Raw genomic sequence first — 22,352 nt, 5'->3', positions numbered from 1 at the left:
TTCTGTAGTACCTAAGAAGCATTTTGTATATAATCACATTAATACTAGTTAAAAATACATTGAACAGAAAGGGAAGAACGTAATAAACGATCCAAGAGGATGAACACATGGGCGCATCTTCCTCTCTCAGTCCTCCTCTCTCAGGGTGATTGTTGTTGCCTGATGGGATGAAGGAATGACCCCAAGACCCTCACAGCCACGGGCTTCCTTCACTCACCCTCTCATGTGGGTGATACTGCATTCCTCAGGGTAGAGGAATTTTTTTTTTTTTTTTTGAGACAGAATTTCATGCTTGTCGCCCAAGCTGGAGTGCAATGGCACGATCTCGGCTCACTGAAACCTCCGCCTCCTGGGTTCAAGCAATTCTCCTGCCTCAGCCTCCTGAGTATCTGGGATTACAAGCATGTGCCACCATGCCCGGCCAATTTTTGTATTTTTAGTAGAGATGTGGTGAAACCCCGTCTGCATAAACTGAAAGTCTGTTTATACAGAAAGGTTTGAGGAAAAAGAACCTCTGACAGAATATTCTGAATTATAATTAGGGGTAAGATTGTAAATATGTATACTTATATGAGTCTATCACACACTCTGTATATTGTATGTGGATTATCATATTGGAATCATTAGGCTACAACAAGCTATATAGCAACTTAATGATGTTAAACAATCTTGAGTACAGTTGGCCCTTTAAAAATTCGGAAATGTTTTAAAGTCATTACAACTTAATCCATGGTGCAAACCACTGTTCTAGAAGGCTGAGATAAAGCAATGAACAAGACAAACAAAGTCTCAGTCCTTTGGGAGTGTATGGTCCAGTGGCAGAAGACCAACAATAAACCAATAAGCATAGAAATGAATGGTTTCCAGCAGTGTTCAATACTATTATGTTGCTAAAAGGAGTGATAGAGGGATCAGAGAGACAGGCAGACACTGAGGAGTAGGGGAGGGGACATTGCTGTGGGTTGGGTGGTCAGGGCAGGCCCTATTCAGGAGGTGGCATTTGAAGTTGTAGCTGAATGATAAGAAGGAGCTAGATTGGCCAGGCGCGGTGGCTCACACCTATAATCCCAGCACTTTGGTAGGCTGAGGCGGGCAGATCACCTGAGGTCAGGAGTTTGAAACCAGCCTGGCCAACATGGCAAAATCCTGTCTCTACTAAAAATATAAAAATTAGCCAGGCATGGTGGTGCACGCCTGTAGTCCCCGCAACTCAGGAGGCTAAGGTACAAAAATCACTTGAACCTGGGAGGCAGAGGTTGCGGTGAGCTGAAATTGCGCCGCTACACTCCAGCACTCCAGCCTGGGCGACAGAGCGAGACTGTCTAAAAAAAAAATTTTTAAAAAGGAGCCAGTTTGGCCAAGAACTAAGGGAAAAGCATTCCAAGACATGGAAACAGCAAATGCTAGGCCCTGAGGCAAACATAGTCTTGGCATGTCGAAAGAAGAGCACCAAGGGTGGAGTGAGCATCATGGTCAGGGCGTGGTAGGAGGAGAATTCTGAGAAGCAGACAGAAGCCCCTCATATGGAGCAGTAGTTCTCTCAAAGCCAGCATCATCAGCACCACCCAGAACCTTATTAGAGATGCGCATTCTCAGGCCCATCCCACGGACCTATGGAATCAGAAACTCCAGGAACTGGCCCAGGCGTATGTGCATTAACAAGCCCTTCCAGGAGGTCCAGTGCACACTTAAGCACGAGAATAAATGGTGTGGAACCAGGCCGAGGTGTTTGGATTTTGTTCTGATTGCTATGGGAAGCCATTTTCATCAGGGACTGGCATGATCTGATTTACATTTAGGAGACAGTTACTCTGGCGGCCGTAAAAAGGATGATTCGTAGGTGGGGGCCAAAAGGTTGGAGAAGACTAGGACTTTAAGGAAGGTGAGCTAGAGGCTTAATCCTTCCTTTTCCTGACTATGTCTCCATGGGCGATTTTCTTAATATCTCTGTGACAGAAAAATAGGGGATGTTAAGGTGGACGGGTCGAAGAATATCAGTTGTTCTCCTTAGGATTCTACGAGTCTGCACACATCTTTCTTGTCAGCACAGCTGTGTGACCTCTTCCTGATGTGAGAAGAAAGCCAAGGCCAGGCATCTGAGCACTGCCTCAGTTGGCCCGAACACTGAAACAACCCAAAGCACCAAAAACTAAGATCAGCCAGGTTTTTGCAAAGAAAAACCCAAAACAACATTCAAGCCTGTTCCTTCCTCTAGACCAGCCTTTGAAATAACAGTGCTGATAATATTATGTGGTCTCTCATGCCCCCAAAGCTCAGAGCTCATTGTCATCCAAGCATGAGACCTTTAAGGAAAGGTCTGTATGGCAGGTCATCTCATGCTGAAAAGTCATAGAATTGGATCAGCATACTTTTTCTATAAGGGACCACATATTAAATAGTTTAGATTTTATGAGTCCTGCAGCCTCTGTTACAGCTATTCAACTTTGTCATTGTAGCCCAATAGCAGCCATAGAACATAATATGTAAATAAATGAGCAGGCACCTGGATTAGAAGACAAACAATGCCACATAGAAATGAGCAACAAATTGGTTTTGATGGTGGTGGTAATAATGAAATAATTCTAGTTTCAAGTAATCATTTTTACTCCTCATGTTCTTTTACTACTATTGTATTTTTAATTTAGTCATCCTCTATTTGTCTTCCTTATCTTGATAGATCATCGTATCAGTTTATCACCTTTTGCTGCATACATAACAGACTGCTCACCTTTCTTTTCTAAGATGCTCTCATTTTTGTGGGGTGGGGCCGGGGCTTGCTCTTCTCATTTTCATGTCTCTTCCCTCTCTGTGAAGTTTCTTTGGGCTTGCTTTTATTTCTTCACAAAAGTAGAAGATAACTCTATTTCCTGGAGGAATGGAAGCATCTCCCCCTTGAAATAGTGTCTCAGTCAGTTTCATGGAAAACGGTAATCCTTGAGATCCATGCTTCAAGGATGCAAGAAGGAAATCTTATTCATGGAAAGATGTGAGACGATCCATTAGGAAACTAGACAAGGAAATCTGGGGTCCCACTAGATTTACAAGGAGCTTGTGGAAACAACACAAGACAGGAAGAAAGTATGGAAAAAATATGGGCAATTAAATTAAAATATAAGTGTAAGCACCGAGGGGTTCTTCCTGCCAGCTGCACAAAGAAAGAACACAGCATTGTAGTAAAGAAAGAGTTTGGGCAGCCGTGGTGGCTCATGCCTGTAATCCCAACACTTTGGGAGGCAAAGATGGGCAGATCAGTTGAGGTCAGGAGTTGGAGACCGGCCTGACGAACATGGTGAAACCCTGCCTCTACTAAAAATACAAACATTAGCTGGGCTTGGTTGCAGGCACCTGTAATCCCAGCTGCTCGGGAGGCTGAGGCAGGAGAATCACTTGAACCCTGGGACACAGATTGCAGTGAGCCCAGATTGTGCTATTGCACTCCAGCCTGGGTGACAGTGACAGAGTAAGACTCTGTCTCAAAAAAAAAAAAAAGAGTTTAATAGAGACAAGGCCAGCCACACCACTTGGGAGATGAGTTAGTATTCAAGTCATCTCGTCCAAAGCTGCTAGGTTAGGGGTTTTTTTAAAGCAGTTTGAGGGAAGAGGAGGTGCGGGGGGCTAGGCTTCTGCTGATTGGATGGGGCAGGGATGAAATCATGCTGAATTGCTTCTGGGTGGGGCCGTAGGAGTGGGGCTGGCAAGTCCAAGTGGAGACATGGGTGTTAGGCATGCAAAAAAAACCTGAAAAGAGATCTCAAAAGGCCAATCTTAGTTTCTACAATGGCAATGTTATTTGCAGAAGTAACTGGGGACGTTGCATATCTTCTAACATCCAGAATAATGGCTGACAGTCATATATGTCTGCACCTTAGCAGGACTCAGGCCTTCCTCTCAAACAAAAGTGGTTGGTTTTTGGGCAAGGCCTATTATCATTTAAACTGTAGCCTAAACATCTTCCAAAGTTACCTTGGTCCAAAAGCCCAGGAATAATGAAGGAAAAGGCAAGGTGGGAGGTGGGTTAGCTCAGCTAACTGTTATAATTTTTCTCACTGATATAATTTTTGCAAAGGCGGTTTCATAAGGAAGTAGCTGAGGATCTACTTAGGTGTCTCAAGTATATGCTAAAGAATTAAACACAATGGCTAAAATTACAGTGCTGATTCTCCATTGCTTCTTCTCAACCTGCAGTATAAAGAGAAAAATGCTCAATATTAGCTACCTCAAGCCGTGTCTGTGGGCCACAGGTGAACAGGAGGGTGTTGGCCAGGGCATCCTTTTAATTAGGGTTGATGAGTGCAGTCTTGCAGATCATCAGGCTAGTGGTGAAGATACCCTAAGGACTTCCTGGTTTCATTCTCTTTGCACATCTCTTTGGAATTGCACTCTCTTAATGCATGTGGTGTAGCCATTGAATTAATAGAGTTCATTCAAGTGTGAGCAAATGAACAGTCAGATGAAATATACAGCACATGTTAAAGTGAATAATTTTGCTGTTGAGCAGTCTAGGGAGAAAAAATTTTTAAAAAAATCAAGTTAATAATTTTGAAGTCCCTTTTCGATTGAAAAATTGCACTTCTTTAAACCTGTGCAATTTCATGCCACTGAATTCCCTATTCCTGAAAATTTTCAGAAATTATTTTTGTCGTTGTTACTTGTTTTGGTTGTTTTTGAGAGGATGCTGTATTAGTGAGGGTTCTCCAGAGAAACAGAGCCAATGGGATATATAGAGATATATAGGTAGGAAGAGATTTATTATGAAGGATTGGCTCACACAATTATGAAGGCTGAGAAATCTTATGTCATCTGTCTATAAGCTAGAGGCTTAGGAAAACCAGTAGGGCAGTTCCAGTTCAAACCCGAAAGGCCAGAGAACCAGGGGAGCCAATGATGTGTGTCAGTTGAGTCCAAAGGCCCCAGAACCAGGGGCATCAGTATCCAAGTTGAATGTCCCAGATCAAGACAGAGTGAATTCATTCTTCCTCCACCATTTTGTTCGATTCAAGCCCTCCATGGATTGGATGATGCCCTCCTGTATTTGGCAGATCTTCTTTATTCATTCCATCAATTCAAACACAAATCTCTTCCAGAAACAGCCTCACAGACACACTCGGAAGTAATATTTTATCAGCCATCAGCCTTAGCCCAGTCAAGTTGACATATAAAATTAATCATGACAGGTGTTTTTTAGCACAGACAGTAGTAAATCACTACTACTTTGAGCACTCACTAGGTGCTGGACCTTGTACTTGACAAATGGTATAAATGATCAGGAAAGGATCCTGATCTAGACCCTAAGAGAGGATTCTTGGATCTCGCCCAAGAAAGAATTAGAGATGAGTGCACAGAGTAAAGTGAAAGCAAGTTTATTAAGAAAGTAAAGAAACAGAAGAATCGCTATTCCATAACAGAGCAGCCCTGACAGATGCTGGTTAGCTATTTTTATGGTTATTTCTTGATCATATGCTAAACAAGGGGTGGATTATTCATGAGTTTTCCAGGAAAGGGGCAATAATTCCTGGAACTGAGGGTTCCTCCCCTTTTTAGACTATATAGGGTAACTTCCGGACATTGCCATGACATTTGTAAACTGTCAAGGCACTGGTAAGAATGTCTTTTAGCATGCTAATGCATTAATATAAACATATAATGAGCCGTGAAGACAACCAGAGGTCACTTTCTTCTAGCCATCCTAGTTTTGGCAGCTTTTGGCCGGCTTCCTTAGCGCATCCTGTTTTATCAATGGGGTCTTTGTAACCTGTGTCTTGTGCTGACCTCCTCTCTCATCCTGTAACTAAGAATGCCTAACCTCCTGGGAATGTAGCCTAGTAGGTCTCGGCCTCGTTTTACCCAGCCCTGTTCAAGATGGAGTGGTTCTGGCTCCAGTGCCTCTGATTTAAGCATTATTTCACTTAAGCCTCGAAACAACTCTGTTTTAAGTAGGTCTTTTTAGCTTCCTTTTGCAGTTTACAAAACTGAGGATTAAAATGGTTAAGCATGTTGCTTGAGGTTTCACAGGCTGGTTACAGACTTAGCAGAAACGTGGCCTGCCAGCTAGCCTACAGTGGATCTCCAAGTATGGTTTCCAACGGCATCAGCAACATTTGTGAGCTTGCTAGAAATGCAGATTATTAGGCCCCACCCCAGACCTACAGAATCAGAAACTCTGGGGGGAGGGTCCAGCAATCTGTGTTTTAAGAGCCCTCTCAGTGATTCTGATGAAGCAGCTCAAGTTTGAGAACCTAGGCCTAGGGAAGGTGAAGAATTGTAGACTTACTAGAAGGAAACAAAATTAGATCCATTTAAAGTTCTTTACAGCTAATCTTCCTCAAACAGGCAACACAGATCAAAGGGTGAAAACTGTGGAATAAAAGAGACTTCTTTATCTAGGCTGAACATATTAGATTTATTGAACCCTTGACACAGTGCAAAGTACTTGACATCAGTCATCGCTTTAAACCCTCAGGTGGTGCTGAGGACTAAATGAGATTTTCCACAGTTTGCAGATGAGGAAAGAGAAGCTTAGGTCACTTAAGAATTGCTTGTTAATCAACATGTAGTACGTGATAGAGCTGGTGTCCAGAACGAGTGTATTGCTAAAGGGAACATACACAGGTCACACAGCTTTACGACCCAGAATGGATGTCAGCAGAGAAACAGGTTTTTGAAGATATATATGATGTATAAAATACATAATTAAAAAGTCTTTCTAAAGTTCATTAATAGGCTGGAACCAAAGACCTGTTTAACTTTTTTACTCACCATTTGCGTTATTTATTCTAGACCATAAGTATTATACTACTAAGTCTAGGTGTTTTTAGTCTAGTTCTCTTAGGGAAATGAGAATGGGAAGACTGTATTTTTCATATAATTTCCCCCACATTCCCCAAGGAAAGTATTTACCAGGGCTTTTTTAGGTGTTTTGTTTTGTTTTGTTTTGTTTTGTTTTGTTTTGTTTGAGAATGAGTCTCACTGTGTCACCAGGCTGGAGTGCTGTGGCATGATCTGGGCTCACTGCAACCTCTGCCTCCCGAGTTCAAGCGATTCTCCTGCCTCAGCCTCCCAGGTACCTGGGACTACAGGTGCGTGCCACCATGCCCAGCTAATTTTTGTATTTTTAGTAGAGACGGGGTTTCACCATGTTGACCAGGCTGGTCTCGAACTTTTGACCTCGAGATCTGCCTGCCTCGGCCTCCCAAACTGCTGGTATTACAGGCGTGAGAGCCACTATGCCTGCCCTTTCTTTTTTTTCTTTCTTTTTTTTTTTTTTGAGACAGGACCTCACTCTGTCACCTAGGCTGGAGTGCAATGGCACAATCATAGCTTACTGCAACCTCTAACTCCTGGGCTTAAGCAATTCTTCTGCGTCAGCCTCCCTCCTGAGTAGCTGAGATTACAGGCAAGAGCCACCACAACCAGCTATTTTTTTTTTTTTTTTTTGTAGAGTCAGGGTCTCGCTGTGTTGACCAGGCAGATCGTGAACTACTGGGCTCAAGTGAGCCTCCTGCTTTGGTCTCCCAGAGTACTGGGATTATAGGCATGAGCCACTGTGCCTGGCCCCTACTCTTTAATTTTTTAGTGGGGAGAAAAACTAGGTAAAATGTACTATATGGAAAGAATATAATATTTTCTTTCAATTGATGGACATAGACATAAAATATTGTCAGCGAGAAAGCCTATCTTTTTAATACTGATTTTGATAAACTAACAAGGAGCGTATAATTTATAAACTACTTTCTCTTAAAGCCATAAATAGTAAGCACTTGCTCTGAAATGCTGCTTTCTCAAGAATGTTAATTGAAGCAGATGGGCAGAGTCAGTATAGCTTCCCAGGTCCAGCCTGTGTTCCCTTTCTACTGCAGAGTTACCCTGAGGACAGCATGCTGGCACCTCCACGGCTCTTCTGCTGTCGACTTTTCTTCTCCCAAGTACCTGAAAGGGCAGGTGATGCTCTTAACTTTGTACACATATGAAAAGGAGATTAGTTTTTGAATGCTCACCAAAAGCCAAGTTGCCAGGATATTGTTTGCAAATACAGAAAAGGTTTTTGTACTAAGTGGTATTTAAGGTAAAATCTTTGCCAAAGAACTCTATCCAAAAGCTTGAAATACACATAGTTGGTTAAGGGAATGCATTTGGAGTTAAACAGAAATAGGTTGAGTTTTAGCTTTGCTGCTCAAGAGATGTGACCATGAGTCAGTCTTACACCCACCAAGCACTAAGCCACAGCTTCCTTGTTTGAAAAATGGGAGTGATAATACCTACCTCACATTGCCATCATAAGGAATAAGTAAGATGGATTTTTTTTAGAATGGAAGTCAGATTATGCCCTTCTTTTGGTTTAAACCTTTAATGGGTTTCTACCTCATTCCAAGTAATTTCCAAAGTTCTTTCTGTGTCCTGCAAGTCCCCTACATGACCTACCATTTCACTGTCCCATTGATATTCCCTGAGCATTCTAGGCACACTCTGACCTCAGGGCCTTTGCACTTGCTGTTCTCCCTCTGGACTGCTCTCCCCTGTACAGTCCTCATGGTTCACTTCCTCACTTCATTCTGTTTCTGCTAAAATATCACATTCTCCAAGAGGCCTTCTTACTTACCTACACACACAGGCTCCTTACCCTTCTGGATGTTTTAATTGTTACATTTATCACTGCCTGATAACTTACCCTTTTTTGTTCATTGCTGAAATCCTTCTAGAAGATAAGCCCTGAGAGCAGACTTTGTTTCCTGCTGTATCCCCACCAGGGAATTAATTCATCACTCAACATATTTCATAAGTACCTACTATGATCCAGCAATTCCTTAGTTACTTATCTGAGACTGAAATTCGTTGATATTTGCATGGTTCCTAATTTTTAAGGAATTTTAAATCTCCAAAGAACTGGAACTGAAAATGTCACTTTGGAATGTGGAGAAAGGTTAAGCCAGAGACACTATCTGTGGCAGCTATGGAGGTGTGTCGCTTAAGTCTCCCTTCAAGAGGCAGCTGCTCCAGGAGTCCCCTCATTGGACAGTTTTGCTGCAGGGGCTTCAGCACCCTCAAAATGTCCCTGCCCAGGCTGTACTGAACATGGCAAGCTGCTACAACCGGGCCTTTCTTGCCCAAGTGAGGCTCCTCTGGTGGGCGTTCTGTGCTCTGCAGCTGCAATCCAGCTGGCGATGTTCTCAGCTGTACTGCAAGCTGATTCAATTCCTCCCCAGTTCTCCCTGCTCCCTCCGCTCCTCTCTCAGGTGTTTGTCCTGAGGTCTGGTTTGGAGGCTCTGCCTCACTCGGCTTCTCTCCCCTTTCTCTTTCACAGGCATTTGCCCTAATGAATTGCTCACATTTCCAATTCTGTCTTGGGGGTTTGTTTCTAGATGGAGCAGCCCTTCCCTCAGGGTAAGAGGGCCTCAGGATAAGCCTTCAGGACTCTGCTGCCACTTCCTGAGGCCGACTCTAAGCTCACTGCAGAATTCTCTACGTGGTAGCAGTGGTTCTTGTGTGATGTTCCAGTAACTGCTGCACTTATTTTAGACACAATAAAAAGTGACAGAGCCAGCATTGACCCTAAGAGCCAGTGGGGACTGTGTATCTTCAAGACCTGAATATAAGCTGTTTCAGAAGACAAAAGTCCAACTGGAGTGATGTATCATGCAGCTCTTGTGGGAAAAAAAAAAAAAGCATTTTCAAAAGCTGCATTATTTAAACAAGAAATGCTTATATTTAAAGGGAAGTTCCATAAAAGTCATTTGAGATTCCTTTTCTTTCAATGACTGTATTCAGCATTGTCTATTATCTCCATATATCAATAGTTTAAAATATTTTTTCATAGACCTGCCTTTTCAGAAACATCTTCTATGTCACTGTATTTTTAATTACTTGCTCAGTGTAATTTATTATGCTGGAACTAATTGTGTTTTAATTAGAAATGCTTTGCTAAAGAGAAGAACTTATCAGTTTGTGGCGGTATTTCCGGTGCAACTACAAAGCACATCTCCTGTTTTTCTTAGGATTTTTTTTATGAGGAGACAGCCACATAATGTGTTTTTAATATTTGTTGTAAATATTTATTAAGAATCCTGTTTACTTTCCTCCATAACTCTAAGTCGTTCCTCTTTAATTTTTCCGTATTTCAGTTGCTAAGGCAACTGTTTTGACTACTGTGACAGTTTTCCTGCCCAAGACAGTTACTTTGGGTGGCCACCCACTCCTCTTGAAAACACATTTTGCTTTCTCCTTCCTTCTGCGTGCTGAGAGGTAGTTGTTGAATATTTTAGGAATAATTTCTTCACCTCTTTTCTGGCAAGAGTCAGGGAACCCTCCCAGAATCTGAGCATCCAGATTTTGCCTCCCAGTCCCCACAGCAGAGACACTTCAGGGAGGGACAATGACAAACCTAGACAGACCCTGAGTGTTCAGCATTTCAAACTGGCCTGCCTTACAAATCAAGTCCCAAAGATTTAACATCTATATTGTCAAGTAAAAGATCAAGTGGGAATCCCTAGCTATTAGTGACCATAAAGTCAGTCGTTAGAAACAGTTTGGCCTCTCCCAGGTGGCTAATCTGGGCATTTCATTTCTCCCCCAGATTCAATCATAGTTAAGCTGATTAAGTTCTCAAAGAACCAAGGATATTTCTGAGACCTTGTATCTAAGTTCTTTCAGGCTGCTATAACAAAATACCATACACTCGGCAGCTGTAAACAACACATTTATCCCTCACAGTTCTGGAGGCTGCGATGCTTAAGATCAAGGTGCTGGTAGATGCGGCGTCTGATAAGAGCCCATTTCCCGATTCCAAGATGACACGTTCTCGCTGTGTGCTCACAGGGTGGGTGAAAGGGGCAGCCGTCTCTCTGGATTCTTTTATAAGGGCACTAATCCCATTTATCTCCCAAAGGCCCTCACTTCCTAATTCCATCACATTTGGGATTAGGATTTCAGCATAGGAATTTTTGGTGGGGGAAAGCACAGACATTCAGACCATAGGACCTTGGTAAGCACCATCAGGCCAAATTGTATTTTATTTTTTAAATATATAATATGAGAGAACAGAAAAGATGGTGTGCCTTCCTTTGTTGCTTTTCAATAGCCTTCATCAACTCTTCCAAGCTAGGTCAATTAGAAAGTTGATGATGTTCTTTATTCCTGAGGTAAGAATAAAATGAAAGGGGTGGATTAAATCTTTCCACTTGACACCAGAATAAGGGTTCTCTGTATCTCACTGTCATTGCTGGAATGAGCACTTTAAATGCTTATGGTTGATTACTGAGGGAGAGACATTTTCATTTTTGTTCCTATTGGTTTTGAAATGGAAGATAGACAGCAGGTTTATCACCTTTAGAAGTTGCTGAATAACTCACTTCACTGCCCTCTTGCCATCTGAGAATGTGCTCTGTCGTGTCAGGGAGGCGCAGGGCAGAGTCTCCCCCCCAGGAATGACCTCTTCTGTTCACCATACCCCAACATGCCCTTGAAAAGGGGAGAAAATAAAAACTGTGTTGTGATGACTCGTCTGTGGCAGCAGCTTCTTGGCCTGATTGTAGACTGAGGCCAGCTTAGGCAGAGTGGGATGGAGGAGTTGGAGCAGGAACAAACACAAGCTGACCTCCTGTGCAGAAACCACATTTTCAATAAGTCTAAGTCAACCCAGAGTTACAAACTCTGGGTATCCCTTATGCTTAGCTTTGTATTCTAGCTCACTGGAAATAGACATGCACTAATACCATTGCTCTTTTTAAAGATCTGTGTAACAGAAATGGATTCCCTGTCAAAATGTATTTGTAGTTCTGCCTCATATATTATCTTCATCCTCTTGGGTGACTTGCCTCACCTCAGGAACAGTTTTCTCATCTGTAAGGTAGGGATGGTGGTATTTACCTCATTTGTCTTTGGTGGTTAATAATAATCAGTACTAGCAACATTATAATGATTATTACTACTATGTTTTATATTAATAATCAATACTGGGCCAGGTGCAGTGGCTCATGCTTATGATCCCAGTGCTTTGGGAGGCTGAGGCAGGAAGACTGCTTGAAGCCAGGAGTTCGAGTTCAGCCTGGACAACATAGCAAAACTCTGTACAAAAAACAAATTTTTTTTTTTAATGAGCCAGCCATGATGGTGAATGCCTGTAGTCCGAGCTACTCACGAGGCTGAGGCAGGAGGATTGCTTGAGCACAGGAATTTGAGGCTGCAGTGCTATGATTATAGCAGGAGTTTGAAGCTGGAGTACTGATTGTACCACTGCACTCCAGCCCGGATGACAGCAAAATTCTGTCTCTTAAAAAAAAATCAATACTGGCCGGGTGTGGTGGCTCACGCCTGTAGTCTCAGAACTTTGGGTGGCCGAGGTGGGTGGATCACGAGGTCAGGAGATCGAGACCATCTTGGCTAACACAGACAAACCGCATCTCTACTAAAAATACAAAAAATTAGCCAGACGTGGTGGTGGGCACCTGTAGTCCCAGCTACTCGGGAGGCTGAGGCAGGAGTATGGCGTGAACCCAGGAGGCAGAGGTTGCAGTGAGCTGGGATCGTGCCACTGCACTCCAGCCTGGGCGACAGAGCGAGACTTCATCTCGAAAAAAAAATAATAAAACAAAATTTAAAAATCGATACTAATTTACTTAGTTCAGACTATGTGTCAAGCACTCTAATGCCCAGAAATAACCTGTGAGATAGGTATCGTGGTTGATGTTGTTGTCTCTGTTTTTAGAGATGAAGAAATGAATAACCACATTTGGATCAGGTTCATCTAAAACCCTAAAGCCTGTGTAAAATACCCAATTGTTTCTGCTGCGGGTGAGTTGGTTTTTATGCTTCCATGTTTCTCTCACCTTCCACAGGAAGCTGTAATGTGAAATATGTACCACCAGATAAAATAATGGAAGAGGGATTTAGATTGAAGGGAAAAAAGTAAACAAGGGAGAGTACATCAAATGAGGGGTCAATTTAGCAGGCAGCAACTCTACAAGCAGCAAAAATGATCTGTAAAGTTGAAAGAGGTGAGCCTCAGATCTGCTTCTGGTGTTCCTGGTGGCTAAAGCAATGTCGAAAACACAAGTTGTTGTAGGGTTCACAGTGTCCATTAGATTGTAAGGAAAGCAACAGGTCAGTAGGAACAGTTTTTCCGGGTCCTAGGATCTGAGAAAAAATTCTTACAGAATTCTTACAAAATACACTCCCCCATAAAAAACTGAAATACGTACAGAATGTTTCAGTAGTACAGTTGTTCAGTTATCTATGTGGTAGGATTCACGGGGAATCCATAAGAAATGAAGTAATTAAAACCAAAACACTTCAGAAGCCCATTTGACCCTTCATGATGATTACTGGCATCAGTGACAAGGAGAATAGCAGAGGCTTCTTCAGGTGTGACTGCTGAGCGGTTACCTGGGCCCGCTCCTGAACAGTGTCAGTCTTTCACGTGTCAGCCTCAAAGCAGGTGTAGCATATTGTTCAAAACACTTCATCTGCATGCCTCAACGTCCTCACCTGTAAAATAGGTATAAATAGTGAAACAGCGTTGTTTGTCTAGGGTAATATCCGAGGTTCGTTGTCCCACAGCCATGGAAAACTAGGACGTGGATACACCAGAGTGAGGTTAAGAGTGGAAGTTTAATAGACAAAAGAAGGAGAAGAGCTCTCTGCACAGAAAGGGGTCCTGGAGAAAATGGGTTGCCACTTCCGCAGTGAAATGCAGAAAGTTTAATAAATGAACTTAAGAAGGGGGTGTGTGATTGACACAGGGGATGAAAGATCGATTGGACGAGGCGTGCCATTTGCAAGTGTGCAAAGAAGCTGGCCACTCCACCCTAATCTTTTGGTATGCAGATGGGTACTCTAGCTGGCTGGTGCCATGTTGCCTGGTCCTTACTGTACACGTGATGACAAAGAAAAGGGAAGATGGAGCCTCCATGTTGAACATACCTGGCTTCCAGGTAGCCTTCTCTTGACGCAGCTGCCAGCATTCACCTGCACAAGCTTCCAGCTTGTTTATCTATGTCTGAAGCTCGGTTTTTCAGGCTGCTCTTTGTTAGAAAAGAAATGATTTGGGGGCTACTTTTATTAAAAGGGAAGCCTTGCCAAAGACTCCTTGTTCCCGCACTATCTGCCTAATAATTTCTTTCTAGCTCCTATATCAATAACAAAAATGGCACCTCCCTTATAGGAATGTTGGGAGGATAATAAGTTAATGTACAGAAAGTACTTAGAGCGTTGCCTGGCTCTTAGGAAGCAATGTGTATGTTACCTAGCAATAGTAGGCATATTACTAGGTGCCACAGGCCTTTTGAATTGCTTATCAGGAGACTAGAACAGCATCTCCCTGTTGGATTCCAGCTGAGCATCAGTTTACTGATGGAAGGGGGAAAGCTCTATATTTAACAACTTGACCCAATAGGAACGTCTGTCCAAAGAATCAAAGGCCATCAAAAGGAATGCAGGAGCTACATATGCTGTTATTTTGTCTGACAGATTTTTTCACAAGGTAATACTTGTAATGCATAGCAAGGGGTCTGTGATGGAGCAGCTACAGCCCTGTCCTCTGGCTCCTCATGTGGAACGTGAGCTGAGAGGCCCAGTGTCCTTTATCTCCTGAGATCTTAAAGCAGATGGGAGAGGCACAAATGGAATGAACATTCTATATCCTTCCAAGGAAGAGACCAAGCTCATGAGGGTAAAAGCAATTTAATAAAGACCCATGCCCATCTATTACATCAGTCCATAAATCATTCTGATGGCAGGATGTCATCACTGAGGGCTTTCGTTTAACTTGAAAAAGATAAAAATTTGTGATTCTGAGAGAGGAAGTGTTTGTGCAGAATCACAAAGGATCTGCTAGGTATGAAGCTTAAAGGATTTCCCTGGAATAAGGAGAGGAAATAAATAAGCCATAAAGCATCTCTTGGGCTCTGAGCTTTCAGGATCTGATAGAAAGCAGGATCTCTTGGTTAATTCTAAACCAGACTCCACCTGCTTTCCCAGTCTAAAGGCCACACCCATCATTCTCCCTGGTTTGTGAGGTCTCTTTGGTGGTAGTCTCGCATAATGTGATTTAAATTGGATGAGATCCCTTATGGCCTCTTCCTCAGACTCCTCTTTGTTTCTCTCCAACCTTGACAAGGTCTTTTTAACTTCCTCTCCATTCTTATCAAACCAGGAAGCAAGGAGGGTGAGTCTCACGTGTACCTAGTGGAGTCTACCTAGGCAGTGTTCGTTTATTGACCGTCCAACAATCTTCTGGCGATAGGCCGAGGGGCCCTGCTTGGTCAAGGTTGCCTGAGTTGGACAAGCATGGGCTTTGGAATCAGAGAAGCTGTGGCTTGAATTTCAGGTTTGTTACTATTTGACTGTGGCTTTGAAGAATTTAGTTTCCTCTGAACCTTTTTCCCCCGCTTCTCTCTGAAACCGCCTTGGCCAATATGGTAACCACTAACCACATTGCGGCTTGTCTAAATGAAAAATTAATTAAAATAAAAAATTCAGCAGCTTGGTTGCATTACCCACATTTCAAGTGCTCCCTGTGGCTCATGGTGAATATATTGGGCAGAACCCATCTGGCACATTTCCATCATCACGGTAAATCCGTTGGACAATGTTGATCTAGTCTAAAACCTTGCAGAGTTATCATGAGATTTATGTGAGATCGTACTTGTGAAATGCCTCACACGAGAGCCCTAAAATGGTAGCTGTTTTCTCATAAGTGTGGCCATTTAGTCAGCATTTACCTTGTCCTAGGTACTTAGACATTCTCGATATTAATTCTTTGAAAGCCCTGTGAGTCAGTATCAGTTTTCCCAGTTTACAGCTAGGAAAAGTGGAATATGGCAAGGTTAAGCAGAATAACTGCAAAATTCTCCAGCAGTTGCCTGGTGAGGAGGCTGACATGCAAACCCAGGAACCAATCACTACAAGGCCTGGGCCTCAAAACCGCTGTGGACTGCCACCTCTTCTGAAGGTCTTCTTTCCCAGAAAACACAGTTTCGTGATGGAATGTGAACACCTACTCCATTTCACATTTCTCTACGTCCTAATGTATCTGTCCAGTGACAAACACAGAAAAGCCCCTGGCCAACTCATGTTTAAATGAGGTAGAGTTAAAGCTTTTATGATCTGGTCTGAAATGGCTGTCCCTAGCTGTTAATAAGACTCGACTACGCCCTATTTGAAGATGCCAACTCCACAGTATAAAGATACAGACATTTGCAGTCAACTTGGGAAGTGATGGTAAGAGAGAGGGCAAGAGAGAAAGGGTAAGAAATAACTACAACTCACAATTAAAATAAAATCAACTACCACTTAGCTGTATCCCCATCCAAGGAATTGCCTCCACTTCAATCAGAGTATTTGGCCTGCCAAGCTCTTTGACATTCCGTATGAGGGGATTAAACTTTATTGAATAGAATCACTTTAAAAATTGAAATAAAGGAAAAAATTTTAATGTTAGTTGATTTGAAAGTAACTTGAATCTTTGAAAGATAGGTTGTGATATTGATTAATGTTGAAACAGCATGTGTGGGAGAAATATACTAAAAATAACACACAAGCGAAAAACATACTCTATCTTTGATAAGAGAGGGAAGTGTCTCTGTAAGCCTGTAGTGGCACAAACCCCTCAGAGCGGGGATCTCTGAGCCAGAAGTAGCTTCTAGCGATAGTGATCTCCAGCAAAAGTGATTCTAGACTCTCAGAGTGCCCTCTCGCCTCCGCTTAAGTAGTTTCACAAAAGGTGTTCCTGTCCCTTTCTAGCCTTGCTCTCTAGTGGCCTAAGGAAAGAGTTGGGCTGAATGAGCTGACATGTGCTTGAGCTCTAAGGTGTGACTGATGAATTTTAACTAATATGAAAATTAAAATTCTGCCCGCCCCCTCAGGAAGTTCTCTTATGGTTTGTTTCTTTACCAGAAAATTCTGTTACCATTTAACTGCAAAACAAATAGATTCACAGAGGAGAAATGTTCCAGCTTTCTTTTATGATCTCCCCTGCAGTGCCCAGATCTGGAGGAGGATTTTTCTGACAACGGGACTTCACAATAGCCTGGCCTCAATCTGGTCAGGGAGTCATAGCCCACTTTCAGGTCGGGAGGGATTCAGGTGAAATTTAAAACTGCTGTTAGGGAAAAAAAAAAAAAAAAAAGATGATGTGTCTTTACTTACCAGAAGATAGAGTGATTATGTTTGTTAGTAGGAGGTGGTGAGAAACCAAATTAGATTGTGTTTTCGTTCATTTCAGCTGTTTACCTCTCATCCCTCAGATTTGCTCTCTGATTTTTCATGGGTGGTTTGAAGCATTTGGTCCGAGAACCTTTCAGCCACAGTTGAAGAGCTGATTGTGGGTTTTGTCGTGAGCCTGGTCTTTAGTGTCAGCTGGGTTTCATTCTAAGATCCTGGAGAATTTCTATTCTGATAATTGCTTCTCTTAACAACTGATATGTTTTTATTTTATGAGCTGGATGGGCACCTGGTAAATATTTTTTTTCCCTTTTTTGCTTTTGTTGCTAGGGAGCCCAGAGCCAAGTTGCTATCCTGTTATAACTTTGTAGGACCTTATGACAGGCATTTCTGAGAGCTGCCTTTTACTCTGGCCTTAGTTTACTATTCCACTTTATTTTTCTTCTCTTTGCCCAGATTTCTCATCCTATTTTGAAAATGATTTCTTCACAGTGTCAAACAGTGCTCCTGGTTCAATAGGAATTCCCAGGAGGTGCCTCAAAGTCACCCCCAACCTCGAAGATGAGTTTGTATGCATTACAAAAAGGGGCTCCTGCCTTTAGGCAGACGGCCTCAACCAGTGCCCTTGTAATTGCACTTCTATCCTTGGCAGTCTTCCAAGGACTTCCTTGATGGGTTCTGGGCCTGGTGCAGCCACCTCAATTTGAGCAACTTCTTGTTTATTTGTTTTACATATTGGCCTGCTGCAACATCTTTTATTTAAAAAAAAAAATTCATTTGTTCATTCATTTTTAAGTTAATTTATTAGTTTTATGGTGCTTTTGATGTGCTAGGTGCTAGAACACAAAGGTAAACAAGACTGCTTCAAGGACTCTGCCCTCTTGGAAGTTGTTGCATTCTGGTGTGGGAGCCAGTCAGTAAATCAAGGATCAGGGAGTGCCTCTCTGAGGAGGGGATAATGAAGACAAGGTCTGTGGAATGAAGAGGAGCCTGATGCACCAAGGGCAGGAGAAAGAGACTTCTGAGCAAGAGGAACTGCAAGTGCAAAGGCCCTGATGCTAGAGAGAGCTTGAGGGGTTGCAGGAAGAGAGTTCTTATGGTTGTGAACAAGAAATAGAAGGAAGAACAGAGAGTGGCAAGAGATAAGATTTGAAGGACCCATATCGTTCAGGACCTTTTCGGCCATGGTAAAGAGTTGGGATTTTATCCTAAATATAATAGGAATCCATTGAATGGTTTTAATAAATTGATTCAAAGTTTAAAGACTCAATCTGGCTCCTGTGGGCAGCAGAAAAAGAGAAATGAGAAGATCAATCCATGGGAGAGATAATATTGGTTTGGGTCAAGGTGGGTGGTGATGGAGAGGGAGTAAAGTGGGTGTATATTCAAAATATTATAGAAGTAGACTTGCTACTGAAAGTGAGAGGAATAGATGAGGGAAAATTAAGGATGACTCTTAGTTTCAATAAGTGACCAGATGCCAGTGACATTTATGGAACTAAGGAAGTACTGTGATGGAGAAACTTGGAGAGAGGGGAGAGAATGAAGAATTCAGTTATGGACATACTTATTTCAAGATATCCTAGTGGAGATGTCAAATAGCAAATATTTGAACTCACAGAGGAGAGGATGGGGCTGCTCTTACAGATTTGAGAGTCATCAGGAAATAGATGATATTGTAGACACAAGATTGAATGAAATCTAGGAACACAGTGGAAATGAGAATTCCTAGAACCAAGTCCTGGGAACTATGTAAAAGTTGAGCACAGAAGGGAAAGGCGGGAAATTAGACTAAGGTAATGGAGCACAACCAGGATTGGAGAGTGTTTCAAGAAGGAAGGAATAATCAACTTCTCAGAGATCAAATCAGGTGAGAAAAGGAAGGGGTGCACTCTCATTTTGCAGCATGCTGGACTGGCCAGAGAAGTTTTAGAGGGTGATAGAAATGGAAGCCAGTTAGAGTTGCTCAGATGGTATGAAGAGAGGTAATGGAAACAGTGAGTATTTCCAAGATATTATGTCCTGAAGAGGATCAGGGACATGGGGTAGTAAGTGGAAGTAGGAACAGCTAGAAGACATTTGTGTGCTGATGGGAATGATCTAGTAAAGAAAAAGAACAAACCTGATGTGTGTTAGGTGGTGAAAAATGAAGGATTGAAATGCTTGTGTAGGTGAAAGAAGACTGAATCCAGAGCAGATGCTGGGGGGTTGACCTTTGACAGGGGAAAACATGCTTTATTGGGGGAAAGAAAGAGAATTGTGTCCACCTGATGGCTTTTCCTTACTAGATGAAACACTGTAATTGGCTGAATGTGAACGGGTTTCAAAAAAGCAGTGGACTCATCCTCTCAAAGAGTAAGTAACCACTAAGAAGGAAATATAAGATTGAACGTCACTGTTGACTATCCATTTGAGGTTTATAATCTTGAATTTAAACTAAAGCCAGACAGTTCCATTTTGTGATTTTCACCACCAAGTATGGTGATAAAATATGCATACAATAGACTTTGTTTTTTGGTCAAGAAAACACTAAATGAGACATGGAAGTTGTGAACCACCTGTGAGGGAGCGATTGCAATACTGGGCTGCTTTGGAAATAAGCTAGATAAGGATGGAAGTAAAAGGAGGAGGGAACTGGTGGGTAGCGAGAGATTGGCAGGGATAATCAAAAGGGATATTTGACTTTGTAAAGAAGTGAAATATAGGATGGGAGAACTGTAGAGCTAGGGGCTAGAAGGACCAGATGGGATTCCAAGAGTGAGATATTAGGAATTGAAATGCCCAGGTGGTAATGGCAAGCTCTAGGGGTACTCAGGGGGGAAGGAAGGAAATAATTTTCTATTTAAGGAGGCCAAGGAAGTGAAAGTTCACTCTCAAAATAAATTGGAAACCCATTCTTATTTATTATTTGTATTTCATGAATCATCTCAAATCCTTGGAATTAGGTGATAGGGTACACATAAGTAATGATAGTGGCTGATTGGTCGTGGACCTACTCTGTAAACACCATTTTAGGATGTACTTTTGGACAATGTGTACCAAAATTCTTCATTACCATCAGGTTATTGGTTGGGATATATTTGGAAATGGGCTAATTCTCATGTCTTGATTAGTTGATAATTCTCATTTTTTTTAGTCAGTAACAACATAAGACCTGCCATGGCCTTTTGGGTAATAGCTAATGCCTTTTAGGCGGTACACAAGACCCTTGCAATGAAACAACTCTTCTATACATGTCCCATCACACCCCCTGTCATTCTATTGAGGTGTTCTAGCCACACCAAACAAATATCTAATGTGAGGTCAATAGCTGCTCACTCTGCCTGGCGTGAAGATTCATCTAAAATATCAACTTCTGGGTTAAGCCTTTTCTAAAAGTTTGTCCAAAAAATGCCATTTTTGAAGGGTCAAAAAATGTCATATACTGGCGCTTTCATATTGTTAATAATTTGCTACCACTATTACAAGTCTGAACCATGTGTTACTGATAGAGCTATTACTTGCTGAATTGGAATTCTGTGTTATGTGCTTTGTGTTCACCATCTCATTTAATTCCAGCAATAAACCCAAAAGGTAGGTGGAACTACTTCCACTTGTTAGACAAGGATTCTGAAATTTAGAAAGGGTCTTTCTGGGAGAGAGTACATAACAAATGGTGGAACTGGGTTTTGACTCCAAAAGCAAAGATTATACCATGCCCTTTCCTTTGGTCTTATTCATGGCAATGACAGCAGTACAGAGCACACGCCTGATACAGAGTTGGAATACATAAATACATACAGTAATACTTCATCTGCCAGAAAACTACCCAAATTGAAGGCTGCTTTGTTCCTAGAACTACTTCATGATGGCCTAGTGTCTTGGCATTGGATTTACCTTGATAAATATTTGTTCCCCTGTAATTTAGAAAGATAAATTTTAACAGGTGAAACTAAGAGTCTGAACAGCCCTTAAAACCTTAATCCTGTAATTACTATTTATTTGTTTTAAGGCACTGCTTTAACCCATGTTTGCCAGACAGATTCCTAATTGCTGGCATTGAAATGATCTAGGAAGCCAGTTTCTTCAGCTCATGAAAGGAACATGTAGACTTGTTGAAGTGTGGATGCTAAGTATTGGTGTAATGCAGTCAGAGAGCACAGGACATCTATGTTCATTTCCTAAATGCCCTTTTTCTTTCATTGACATGGATTTTCCCTCTCATTCCTAAGCACAGTGGTGCTCTAATAAGACAAGAAGTCAGTTGGCAAGTGTAACACAGATGCTGTCATGCCTTGAATTTGGCTAATATTCCTTCTTTATTCAAACGTGTTTCTGTGGCTTTCCCTGAGTTTCTGGTGTCAAAGTTCAAAGCAATGGTTGTCAAACTTTCGTGTGTGTCCAAATCTTCTAGAGGGCTTGTTGGAACACAGATTGCTGGGTCACATCCCCCCAGACTCTGACTCAGTCCATCTGGACTGGGGCCCCATATTCTGCAATTCAGTAAAGCTCCCAGCTGATGTTGATGCTGCTGGTCTAGCGACTACACTTTAGCTCTAGGGGCTGTTCAAGACCTGCTTTACAGGACACCAAATGAGGTTAGATAAAAAAGAAAAAATCTCGGCAAATATCTGAATGCTAGATTTTACAGACAAAAAAAAAAAAAAAGGAAAGAAAAAAACACAAAACAAAAACCAGTGACTTAAAAAATAATGTATGTCCTGGTTTTTGACATCAGTGGGCTAGAACTTGGGAATCCTTCTTCCAAGATATTAAGGAAACTTTCTTCTCTATGACTTTCATGCTTTCACTCAGTATGCTTTGTTCTTAAACCTGTCCTAGAGCAAGATGTTTTATTAAATTGATCAGTTTTACAATACAAAATTGAAAGCAAAGAGTTTTCAAAATGAAAACATTCCATGATACAATAAGAATTGTGGATATTAGATACAAAAGAGTGATTTCTAATTTGTTTAGAAGCTCAGCAATATTTTCATTTTTATTAGACTCAAAATGGTGTGAGTCATGAAGATCAACACATTTCTTTTTGACAGGAATCCTTTGTGTTTGAACCCAACTGCCTCTTCAAAGTGGATGAGTTTGGCTTCTTTCTGACATGGAAAAGTGAAGGCAAGGTATGGCCCAAGAACAGCAAGTTGTTCTTTCTGCTTTGTGGTTTAAGCCATTTTGTTTCTCTACAAGTAGGCTGAGTGCTATTGATG

The 22,352-nt window shown here is 41.9% G+C and overlaps 1 protein-coding gene across 18 annotated transcripts in view; it reads left to right on the top strand.

The window, feature by feature from the left end:
• Nucleotides 1-22,352, top strand: part of PLCB4 (phospholipase C beta 4) — a 411,579-nt gene that overhangs the window by 247,883 nt on the left and 141,344 nt on the right. For all 18 annotated transcript variants that reach the window (XM_032142697.2, XM_032142694.2, XM_058432941.1 and 15 more), the window contains one exon: nucleotides 22,185-22,265. In XM_032142697.2, coding sequence (XP_031998588.1) covers nucleotides 22,185-22,265 — 81 coding nt within the window. The remainder of the gene's footprint in view (nucleotides 1-22,184; nucleotides 22,266-22,352) is intronic.

Source organism: Hylobates moloch, unplaced genomic scaffold (assembly GCF_009828535.3).
Source record: "Hylobates moloch isolate HMO894 unplaced genomic scaffold, HMol_V3 SCAFFOLD_21, whole genome shotgun sequence".
Lineage (NCBI taxonomy): Eukaryota > Metazoa > Chordata > Mammalia > Primates > Hylobatidae > Hylobates > Hylobates moloch.
The sequence above is the reverse complement of the archived record's forward strand: the minus strand, read 5'-3'. Positions and strand labels throughout refer to the sequence as shown.